The 12,430-nt window shown below is 39.7% G+C and overlaps 1 protein-coding gene across 2 annotated transcripts in view; it reads left to right on the forward strand.

Moving 5' to 3' along the window:
- CDH5 (cadherin 5) overlaps positions 1–7,903 on the forward strand; it is a 30,243-nt gene extending 22,340 nt beyond the window's left edge. For both annotated transcript variants that reach the window (XM_030026260.2, XM_030026261.2), the window contains exons 7-12: positions 796–1,049; positions 1,621–1,763; positions 2,593–2,717; positions 3,772–3,880; positions 4,167–4,412; positions 5,240–7,903. In XM_030026260.2, coding sequence (XP_029882120.1) covers positions 796–1,049; positions 1,621–1,763; positions 2,593–2,717; positions 3,772–3,880; positions 4,167–4,412; positions 5,240–5,733 — 1,371 coding nt within the window. In that variant the 3' untranslated portion in view covers positions 5,734–7,903. The remainder of the gene's footprint in view (positions 1–795; positions 1,050–1,620; positions 1,764–2,592; positions 2,718–3,771; positions 3,881–4,166; positions 4,413–5,239) is intronic.
- Positions 7,904–12,430: the final 4,527 nt, after the last annotated feature.

A 12,430-nucleotide genomic window follows, 5' to 3' on the forward strand; every position in this document is an offset into this window, starting at 1 on the left:
GAGGAGCAATAAGAGACCCCACACATACACACAATGGAAGCAGCTCATCTTTTAAAACGCAGTGGGCAAAGTTCACCCCACTGTTTTGTACCATTATTTTGGCCATGCACATGTCATAATTTTAAATATGCAGCCATATGAGATAAAATTTCAGCTGCTAGATAAGCACTATCACTTCCATTTACGTCTACTCAAAGAGAAAAACAAGAGTCGCTACAATTAACTACTGTGTATAATCTTAGGCAACAATGCAAAGGGACCCAAACTTTGAAATGAGTGATAGCTTGGGCATTTCTTACTGCCCTAGCTCCTGCCTTCCTTCCATTGTGTGATTCCTCTTATAATCTCAGTCAATGGGAAAAACAAGGAAACAGATGTCGTTTATCACTAAATGCCCCAGCTATCAGTCAGCGCAGCTATGAAGTCTGTCCTGAATGACTTCAGAACAGAAAGCCTAGCCAAGAAGAGGAGAATCTGGTCCCCAACCTTTGAGAAAAAGGAGCTAAACAAGTTTTGGTAGTTACAGAATTATAAAAACAAAATTACTTAAATGAAGAAATACTTGCTGAACTTAGAATACTGGATGAATCTGTTCAAAACTGGAAGTTGCTCAAGCCACTCTATGAAAGAGAAGTTCAGTTTGGAAATGCTCTCCCAAGAGTCTAGCTAAGATGCAATCTGGTAATATTTCCAAACATGAATTAGTGCACAGAGCTTAAATTTGCATAGATAGCTAATGCAAAGTTTACTTAGACATCTCCAAAGGAAGAATATCTGTGTTTGCCTCTTTTTTAGCCCCTGGACTTCGAAAAAGTAGCAGAATACAGGTTTGACATTGAAGCAACAGATCCCACAGTTGATCTTCGCTATTTTAAATCCGGTGGCTCTAGGAGCATTTCAACAGTCACCATTGAAGTCACTGATGTTGATGAGCCTCCTGTCTTCACTAAACTACCATATGAATTTAAAGTAAGGGAAAATGATCCAGAAATAAGAACACTTGGTTCAGTTTGGGCACACGACCCTGATGCAGCTAAACGGAAAATCAGGTAATACAACACCAGCTTTAGTAATTCTATTTTAAAGTAGAGAATTTGTTAATGGTTCCAAGAATTTGACAAAGAACTGAGACTTTAGCCCTATTTTTCAGAATCTGCATGCCAAAAAAAAAAAATTTTTGATTTTTCCAGCACTGCAGCCATGGTTATATACGATAACCAACAAATATGAACATAAATTACATTTACCCACGTAATTACCACATAAACTTACTGGTAAAACATTTGCACATTTACAGGAAAATGCATTATCCTGGATATCTTTACATGGTTATAATCTATTGTTACATTTTTAATTGTAATAACTCTCTCAAGCATGTGCTTTGAAAAGAAAACAGACTTCTGAAAGAGCAAAAGATAGTAGTCTGGAAACTTTTTCCAACAGATATATTTCGCTCTCACAGCTTGCATAATTTTAGGGAAATATTCTGAGACCACCTGGTCAAGATATTAATGTAATTTGTCACACAAAACCTCCCTGACCTTCCACTATGAAGAACTGAAGTGGAAACACAGTATTATCACTCTTGCATTGACATACCTGTTTTTAAACAAAATACAGATTTATTCGACGAAGAGCTAGTCCTAATGGAGACTATATTAGGGTATCCGATACTGGAATTATTCAAATTCCCAAGCCCCTGGACAGAGAATTCAGTTCCTCATACAACATCACTGTAGCAGCTCAGGAAATCCTTGAAGATGGTAAGTGCTATCCAATTCCCTATTTGAAAGAAATCAGTGTACAACTTTACAGCACGACTGTAGCTTATCAAAAAGGAAAGCCATGACCCGACAGTCTGTTTCCACCGAGCTACGAATGAAAGGGATGCTTGCAGGGTTTGAACAATAATCTTCCAAATCAAATGAGTACCTACAAATAGGTCAAATAATACAGTTTTAAGATTTGGCCCCTAGCTATTTATGCTGAAAATGCATTCAGTTTGTTACAAGGAATAGAAAGGGCATGAGGGGAGGAAGCAGCTTGGGAAACCAGGATAAGCCTGTGGTTAGAGCAGAAGCATGCCAGCCAGCTTCACCCACTTACACAGAGTTACAAAATCCCCCCTCCCACGGTGCCGCCCGGGGAGCATCGCTGCACAGGCATTCCCGCATAGCTTCACTTGGGTTCAGGAAACAGGGCAGGCCCGGGGGCCAGTCCCAAGTCAGTCTGGGGGAGGCCGGCCTTTTCTGGAGGGTGAAAGATATTTAATAATATAGACATGGCCTGTTCTGTGCCTGTTGCTTTGGTGCCAGGGAACGATGCTGGATCCCATAGCCACACAGTGTGAAGAGTAAGGAAGCAATTGTCATTTTCTTCCTCATAGATCCTTGATGATTTAGCCCAATAGGAGAGTTTTAGGAAAATATTTGGATCTGTCAAAGGCAAAATTTAATTTTATGATGGAGGTAGAACCTCTCCATGCATGTCATGCAGGAGGCACAGAGGTAGATACAAACAGTGGAAAGGTGGGGCTAGACACCACTGAGATTCCAGACATCTCAGCGACCTGTACTGTTGTTGTCATTTCAGGCCATCTTTCTGACAGAGAATCACATGCCCAAGTTCATGTAATAGTTACTGATGAAAATGATAATGCTCCAGAACTTGTTTATCCCGAAGAACCCAGAGTGTGTGAAAATGCTGCACCAGGAAAGGTGAGACAGGAGGAAGAGTTTCTCCCTTAAACCTGAATTATCTACTTGCAAGCTCAAGCAAAAGATGTCTTTTAATAAAAGTTAGTCTCAGTTTTCATACCCAAGCACCCAATCATTTCGCTGCTTTCCAAAACATCAATGGTCAGAAATCTCTCTTCAGGACTTTACACTGTTGGAATATTGACTTCTTTCTGCTTACGCACATGGGCTGCACAGTTCCTCTCCCTCCAGACTTTTGAGTATGTACGTGCATTAGCAGTCAAGCGTTACAGAGCAAAAATTAGCAATTCAGTTTTATCACACAAATGTTCATACATGATACTGAGAATGAAACCATTTCAAAATACTAAGAGAAACGTTGCTGCATAAAACGTTATTGTAGTATTCATCAGAGTGCAAGTATCTGCATGCACAAATAGTGTTAGCATTTCTGGTTTTAGGTGTTTGGCCTCAGAGACAAGTGTTTAGCCCATACATGTAATGTTTGTTTAATTAAGAGACTTTGTCACAGGCTGGACTCTCTAATGGAATCTGTTAGAACACACAAGGTATTATTTCATCATTAATTTAATTTTTAAAATACCTTTAGGACATAATCATACACATTTTTTATATTTTATACATCTAATCTACCCCAGGTTGAGGTTTTCAAAAACAAGCATGTAATTCAAGAGTGGCAGTCTCAATGATATTCAATGAATGAGAGTCCTACTTCTAAGTAAGTTGAACACTTTAGAAGACAGCCATCTTAGGAATTTAAATGAACCATATGTCTTTGAGCATAAGACTTTTTTTATGCTTTAATTACACAAGACTTCTTCTTCTTCTGTTTCCCACTTGTGAGTAAAGGGGCAAGACTGCTCTTTTTGAGGACCTACAAGGAAATTACTTGCCTTGAAAGAACTTGAAGAGGAGCATCACAGGATATATTTGTCCTGCCCTTTACTGAAGGGTTAAACAGGATACACAGCCTAGCTCTAACTTAAATACTGTAAGCGGTTTTATCACTGGAGGCAATGTATACTGAAAATTATGATCTCTTCCATCTTCGTAGGTAATCATCAGGATTTCAGCTACTGACAAAGATGAAATATCACCTAGAGGTTTCTTCAAATACTCCCTGGCCACAGAAGATAGCAACTTCTCCTTGGTTGAGAACTATGGTAGCGTATCCCTGCAATGCGTTTTCTCAGCTAGCCAAAGTGAGACACTAGGACACAGGGGAGAAAAGCTGTAGCAATGACCTATGATTGGTGTAGCTGTGCTAAGTAACAATTTATTTTTAAAGGCTTAATTTACTGAAAAAAAAAATGTTTGTTGCCACCCAAGTTTCACTTGGTTCTCTGAAGGCTGGCTCTGTCTGAGGGGAAGATGTACCAGCTGACTGATGATCTATAAGGAAAATCTGGTAGAGATTATCACTTAATTAGATGTCGTTACTTCTTCCAGATAACACAGCTAATATCACTGTCAAATATGGACAGTTTAATCGTGAACTTGCCAAAATCCACTACCTGCCTGTCATCATCTCAGACAACGGTGATCCTGAGCTCAGCAGCACAAATACACTTGTCATCAGTGTCTGCAAGTGTAATGAAAAAGGCAACTTCACTTTTTGTGAGGAAAGAGCTAAACAAGTTGGAGTTAGTATACAAGCACTGGTGGCAATTTTCATCTGTATCTTCACAATCATTGGTAAGTATTTGACTTTTGTAATGTTCTCTGACTTAAAATGTAGGGATTGTTTCGTTTTGTTTTTTCTTAACTGAGATCTACAAAAGCTTTGTGGCTATAAAATGGTCACAAAGTCAGAAATACTGCAACTATTTGATTCATGTCACTTGCTCTTTCTATTTGGCCTGTTAGCATAGTTTCAGCTACAAAGCTGTTCATTCTACTGGAAAGGCTGAGTCACTGGAAAGGTTATTGCACGTATGCATAATATACTTGATTTACTGTTACTAGGCTCACATGCAGCTATAAAACAGGAAATTTGTGCTGGGGCAATAACAATAGGATTCCTGTTGCCAAAGGTTGAACTCGTCTGGAAACCCTTTCAACAGTACAGCGAACATATATACATAAATAAATCTGTAACAAATCAGCAGACCAGTACCTATTTGCTGTATTTGGAATCTATCAGAGAAGGGGCAACATTTTTTTCTTGCTTGAGAAGAGGCCTCCTTTGCAATTACCACATAAGTAGCATTTGATGCCTGGCATTAAAAGATTTACCAGTTCAAGGCTGTAGTTGATTCAATGAATTTTTGACACTATGTATTTGTACTTGTGATTCCAGCTCAAGAGTCAGTTGTACAATTCCTGTACAGACTGAACTGCTTTGAGAACACACAAATCCTACAGTTAAACGGTATTTTACACTATTTTCTTAATAAATATTTGTTTAAAAAAATTCACTGTGGAAAAAAAAACATTTCAGACTGTGTTACATATCTTAAATGCAATTTGGTTTACTTCCTTACTTCTCTATTTACATGTGCTCATCTAAGTTTTCTTTCCAGTAATCACATTGCTAATTCTTCTAAGAAAGAGACACAAGAAGGATTTGAGCGGTCTTGGGAGGAATGTGGCAGAGATTCATGAGCAGCTTGTCACTTACGATGAAGAAGGTGGTGGTGAAATGGATACCACCAGCTATGATGTATCTGTACTCAACTCTGTCCGCAAGAATGGTATAAAGCCGGAAGCAGTTCCCTCTCCATATGCACAAGTCCAAAAGCCTCCTGGAAATATAACTTCTGGTGCTGGAGAAATGGAAATGATGATTGAGGTTAAGAAGGATGAAGCCGACAATGACAGGGATTTACTGCCATATGACACACTTCACATTTATGGCTACGAAGGTGCTGAGTCCATTGCAGAATCTCTCAGTTCTTTGGAATCAGGCTCCTCAGACTCAGATATTGATTATGACTTTCTAAATGACTGGGGACCCAGGTTTAAAATGTTAGCTGAGCTGTATGGATCAGAACCAAATGAAGATTTTGTGTATTAAGTTCAAATTAGCCATGAATTTTCTCCCTCCCACTACAGATAGACTTCAAGAGCCTGCCAATGGCCAAAGAAGAACTCGCAGCTCTTCATCCAAGCCATACTATGATTTCAAACAGACATGAAAAAAAACCTGACAGCAGTAGGTTTAAAAAGAAACACATGGATCACGTATATTGACTTCCCCCAGCACTGCTATCCTTGCTAACATTCAGTTCTTTCCCCAAAATTGCTGCTCGAGCACCTGCTCGAGCCTTCTAGGACACAACTCCTCTCCCTATCCAGACAGACACTTCTCCTTAAAAAGTGGTTTTGTCCCCAGTTTCTCCTTCATTCCTCTCCTCCTCTACTGTTTTCATCTACATGCATTCAAGGTCACCATCCGCTGGAACAGAGAGGTTCGCTGGCATTGGGAAGGAATGTTTTGAATAACCTCCTGTATCTCCAGCCAGCTGGTTTGCCTGGCCCTCTTGTAACATCTTTATTGATATTCCACGCTTATGCTTACCCAGCAGAGGAGAGGAGGAACATATGGTCTATCACTTAATATCAGAAATTATTCCATCACTTTCAAAAAGAGGCATGATTTTTCCTTCTTTCTAATCTATTAATTATTCTTGCTTTATAGTCTTCTACTACATATATGAGTTACTAAAGATAAAATTAGACAGGATTTTTAGATGCACAATCTGGCTTCATCTGTCATTTTTAACAGCCTGATGATGATTTCAGGTACCTTTCTGGCATGCTAGAATTTGCTCTAGCTAGCAGCAAAATTGTTTTTTCTTTCTGTAAATAGGATCTCAGTGTTACTCAATGGAACATATCCTGCAGGGCAGGAAATGTGGAGATCAGGGGAATGTTAAGACTCCAATACTGTAAATCTCTCTAGATGGCAACATAGGTCTCACTAGATTTCTAAAGAGGTTGAATAGGTTTTTTATTCAACATTATTAAAGCAATTGTATTTTTTCAAGGACAAACAAATGAAGGGCCTCATTACTGTGAAACTGTTTTGATTTTTTTCTAAGCAGGTACTGTAAAACGGGTATTTTCCACCTAGGAAAATATTGTAGACTTCCAAACCAGAATGCTACACACCCACTCATTTGTCTGCATAAAAGAACCGCAAATGTAAGTAAGGTTTTGGAGCTGCAACTACTACGTCCCTGGTAAGCATGTGTTCAGTTTCTCACCTGATGAAGAGCCACAGAATGAACAGAATGAAACTTCCCATGCAGGAAGTTACCCAGCCAAATACGTTTTGTAAAAAGCGGGTCTCTTAGGACAATAGCCTGTCTCTGGCTTCTGGCAATGCAGATTCCCATTGCCTTCAACAGGAACAGAGCCCTACCACACAGATACTCAATTTTGCAGAATCTGTACTGGAGCTGTACGTATTAGTTTAGTTGATTTGATTATTTAAATTTGGTAGCTAACCAAATAACACTAAATCTTTTTTTTTTCCTAAACTATTATAGTGGAACCTCACAAATTTGCTTTTCACTTATTCATGTCATCTCCAATTTACACTCCTTTCCCCCAAAATGCTTTCTTGGCAGGAAATAGCAATGCACTATAATATGGTCTCACATTAGTCCTCACTACTGTAAAAAGTTGTCCAATACAGTACTTAGCTGGACACTAATGCCTACTATCATCAATAAAGTAATCACTCAAATTTTCAAATATGAACTAAAGGAAAACTAAGTAGAATTCTGTCCATCAGTCAAATCAGCTTTGGATCACATCCTTTATAAAAGTAGTACATTTGGGGATGAGAGTCTTGGTTTTATTTTTAATGTGTTCATTCTCTTCTGTTTTGCTTAATCCAGTCAACAGTGTATGCTACTGAGGTTCCACGTGTTAGTGTATTATAAAGAATGCTAACTAATAATACTTACAGTTTAAGGTTTTCATCAGTAACTAAGGTATTGGCTATCAACGGGTAAAGTTAGTTATGAAATTATTTAGTGCAGTAAGTAAAGTACTTCGGTAAGCATCATCCAGATAGTATTACCTGTAATCGCTACTTTTAAGCCTATTTTCTAAAGCTATTTTAAGGAACACTGTATCAAGTTCCACTGTATAAAGATGTTTGCACTGGATAGTTTCTTTTTATATTCCTGTACTGTATTTTTTTTTTTACTACATAAAAGCCAATCTCAAGTTTGGATTTTCTGTGCATTAATGAGTTTCACACAGAAGGCAATACCAGGCTTTGTACCACAGTGAACTCAACCATAAAAACACTGGTACCTAGGCTCTAAATGAACTCAGACTAAACACGAATTCACCAAAGAACTCTCTGTAAAAGAAGTGTTCTCCCACTGTCTGGAAAGCTGTCAGTAAAGCTCCTGGGGTAAGGAAGAGAAAAGCCCCAACAGTCCAGTCTGGTTTCAGCAGCTGGTGAGGTTGAACCCTCTGACTTTGGAGGACTCATGTCTGCCAGTGCTACAGGATGCATTCAGTTTCTGAGCAGATGTTTGGTATTTTAGCAGCCAGTCATGAGGGTGATTTTGAACCACCATGTTTACTGAGACCCTGCCCTTTTTTCCTACTAGAAAAGTACTCCTCTCAAATGGTAAAGGACACACTGCAGAACAGAAAGTACTAACACCGTGGGTGAGTACATACCACCCACCTCTGGGGGAACTACACATATGCCCACTACCTGAGTGGTCTATCAGTGTTACCTCAATGGGAAAAAAGAATGACACCACCACCACCTGCTGTCGTCGTCTTCTCTGATCTGCTGCTACAGATATATGCAAGCCGGATTACTCTGTAGTACACAAAGAGCTCCAACTTTCTCACAGTCCAGGATTTAGATTGGACATGATAGGACAGTACACACCTGTGACAGAAAATTAGGCCTAAATTTGCAGCTTTAGATAGCACAGTTTCTTACCATTTCTTTTCGCTACTAACAATGACTACCCCAATATATTCCCAAGATTATTCTAGTGCTTTAAAAAAAAAATCACATCAATTTTCCCCAGATATGGCACTTATACTTTACAAAGCTTGGAATAAAGCAAAAAAGTTCAATTCCTTCACTGCTAATTGCCATGAGCAAACTCCAGATCAAACACACTTTAGCACAAGTTGTATTAAAAACACAATAGATGTGCTAATTATGTTATAATGAAATGCATTTTTCCATAGAAAGAATTTGATTAAACAGCTACTTGCAACTTGTATCAGAGATTCTCATAAAGGTTTTCATTATTCATTTAATTAATATGCATTTTAATCTCTTATCCCTAAAAATATATCATAAATTATTATTTTATTACATTCAGGCACAGAAGTTCATGCCATTTAATAAAGGTTTTTTACTCCCACATCATTAGAAATTTTTATGAAAAAATGACTTGTGATCAGAATCCTTGATATGTATCAAAGCAGAAATGAAAAGATGAATATTAACACCTGGCACACTGCCGCACTTCCTAGAGAGGTCAGGTGAGCTCAGGTCCCGTTATCAAAACAAATTTCCACTGTTCAGAGAAAGAAAGAACAATTGTATCGGGTATTACCCGATTACAGTCCGGTACTACTGATACACTATCAGGAAGAATGTAACAGCAAATCCAGTGAAAACAGAAGGATTAGTTACAAAATGAAAAAAAAAAAAAAAAAAAATCTTTTTTGAGTTCTTGTTCTTCAATTAGTGGGTTCTTCCCTTTTCTCCTTTCAGCAACAAGGGCTTAGAATAGCACCAGAAGGGACCAGCCAACTTGGCAATCAATCAGACCTGCTCAAGCACAGGTATTGTCATCCAGCCAGGACTAACTGTAGCGATCAAGTCATGTAAAGCCACACTGGGTTTTTTGGAGCTTAGAGTTTGCAGTACAGATCCACCTATACACATTTATTTTAAATGTTTTCACTCCTATGCATATGTCATATGCAGGGGAAATGCTCACGGTGGTAGTAAACATGCAGATATACTATCCTCTTTGGCTAGAAATAATAGTTATGCTTATTTCCATTATATCTCAGGTGGGGCTAGGACAGATAAAAAGAATAATTGTCATCTTTCCTGACCTATTCTCCCTTCCTACTATTTTTTTAATAAATGTTTCAGGTTTGAGGGAGTAAGAAATAAAACTCTTGTGGTTTTACCTTCACATGCTTCCCAGAATGAAAGAAATCACCAAGGTGATATCTTTCCCATTTAAGAAGCTATCACAATTTTACTGTAGCACAAGTCATCAAGTCTTACCAGGAACTGAATAAGAGTTTAATAAGATCAAAGCAAATGACTTAAGCCTAAATCTAGTCCATAGAAAAAGCATGACAGAAAACAAACCAGCAAAGACACCCTTTTAGTCTGCATCAGAAAAAGGAAAAGAAAACAAAACGAGAAAAACTCTTTTATGAGCAATAAAAACCCATGGATCTTTGCTGACCTCTCCCAGCTTCCTGACTTTGTTCCTGCCTGACCTGAAAGAAAAGGGAAAAACAGCATTTCCTTCCCCTTATTCCCAGTGAGGGGCTGTCCCACCTGCTTTCCCACAAGACTCTCTTAATTCATTCTAGTTAAGCCCTTCATCAATGCCACAATCAATTACAAATCTCTGCAATTCTTTCATTCCTCATTAAAAAGGAACTTCTACTTGAAAGCCAGTGGTCTGAATGAAGTTACCAAAACAAGCAGAACAAAGCAAGGCAGAGTTCACCAGGCAAACACATCTAAAAAATAAGCCAAATAAGGTTTTTCAGAAAGTCGGTAACAGCTGGATTGCAAATGGTCCAAGGAGCTCTTCTGGCAGCCTCACTACAGCTCAAGGCCTGACCTGCAATGCTCTCTACAAACCAGTACATTCTCAGATGGAAAGGTTCAAAAGGAGGCATCATGTAGCCATCTGCTGTTCTGACCTGCAGAAAACCTCCTACATTGCAGATATTTCTTGGGACAATGTCTAGCCGCTACAAACTACTTTTATGCAACTGGGGCAGTACAGAGGAAACAGACTGAAATGTGAGTCCAAATTCCATCATTTTAAAATGTCTTTTCTGAACAACTGTCCGTGCTTTCCTCTCCCCATTTAAAGAGCAAACCTGAAGAACCTAAAAATGCCAGAACCCCGAAAGGAACCTGAAGCGTCAGATTTTGCTGCCGCACTTGCTGCACACAACACGTCCCACACCGCAGATGTATAAAACGCACGCTAGCGCAACAGCAGAAAATCACAAGCGAATTTAGCCCGAGTTAATCCCGTCAGTACTGTGCCACTTCACAAACCGAGCTACGGAAAAAGCAAACCTCCAGCTGCAGGGACCAGCGGCTGCCATGGCCACAAGCGAACGCCTGGTGGCACTCGATCCCAGCTCTCCGGCAAGGACGGCTCCCACCGCGCCGCCCTCCGTCCCCTGCTCGCACAGCTGGTTCTCCTCTTGACCTCCCACTCCGTTCTCTGCTCTGTCAGCTCACTCCAGCATCTTCTTCATGTTCAATAAAATTGATAACTCCAGAAAGTTAATTCAATCAGTTTCGTGCTTTAACGCTGACTTCACAAAAACGCTCAGACCTTTCCAGAAGCCAGAAAGGCTACAAAGCCTGAATTTATAAAGGAAAAAGTAGTGATCTTGTTCAGGCAGGAGGTTTGAAGGGCACGAAGGGCACAAAGGACAGGGAAATAGCTTTGGGGAAAGGATGCAAGCTCCGGATGTCTCCTCCAGATCACCCTACTTGGGGCATGTTTGCCTGTTTGCCAGAAGGAGCCAAATACTAAGTCCTGCTAGTTTGTCATATGACATTGGAATTTGTTTTTTATGATAAAGATGTTGTCCAACACTACTTCTTTAGAGTATTTTTCCTTCCAAACCAAACTGCAACTGCTGATCAGGATTTTCTCAAGCAATACCAAATAATTTTTATTTTCACTGACTCTTGTAAAACAAGTGGGGTTTGCTCGTTCATTATTTTTATATTACAACCATGCAGCAAAACTTTCCCAAGTAGCCATACAAGGAAACCAGTAAAAAAAAGCACCAGGAACCTTTCAGTGACCACCTAAAAGTTATGAAAGTATTCACAGAAATCACTTGTCACACAATCACAGACTAATGGCTTCATGAAAGTCAAAGATTCCTTGCAAGTGGATTTATTTCAGTATTTGTAATCAGTAATTTAATCAGCCTTCATCCTCCCTCCTACTACTACTCCCCTAGACAGATTACTGTAACTCTGCTGATCCACCAGCTCTGCAAATCTCTGTGTGCGGTATGGTAGGAGAGGCAGGCTCTGCCTTTGGGATCCAAAACAATGCTGTCTGCAGATCTCCAGGATGAACTCGAACTGATCAGTCACAAAGAATAGTAGCAAACACCTATGCCAGTTTAAAATATGTTTATAATATTTTACTGGGCTAAGGTTATGATAAAGGTTTATGGCAGAGTAAGTGACTGTGCACACTGGCAATCTGCTGTGCCTCCCACAGCCATCTTCGGCAGTTGCTTCTCAGTCCACCGCCTCTCCTGGTCATTCTTTTCTCACTCTTACAGCCAGCTCCAGCCTCACTCTCTTCCTCCCTCTCTGCACAGTGGCAGCTGTGATGTCCTCCCCATTCTGCAGAAAGCCTGGTGCTCCTTATATCATGTCACCCCCAACACCACGTAACCCCAGAGAAGCTGTGCTGGACTACACTGACACCACACTGATTGAGAGCCTCAGCAGAGCCAGCCTGCCT

The sequence above is a fragment of the Aquila chrysaetos genome, chromosome 9 (assembly GCF_900496995.4).
Source record: "Aquila chrysaetos chrysaetos chromosome 9, bAquChr1.4, whole genome shotgun sequence".
Lineage (NCBI taxonomy): Eukaryota > Metazoa > Chordata > Aves > Accipitriformes > Accipitridae > Aquila > Aquila chrysaetos.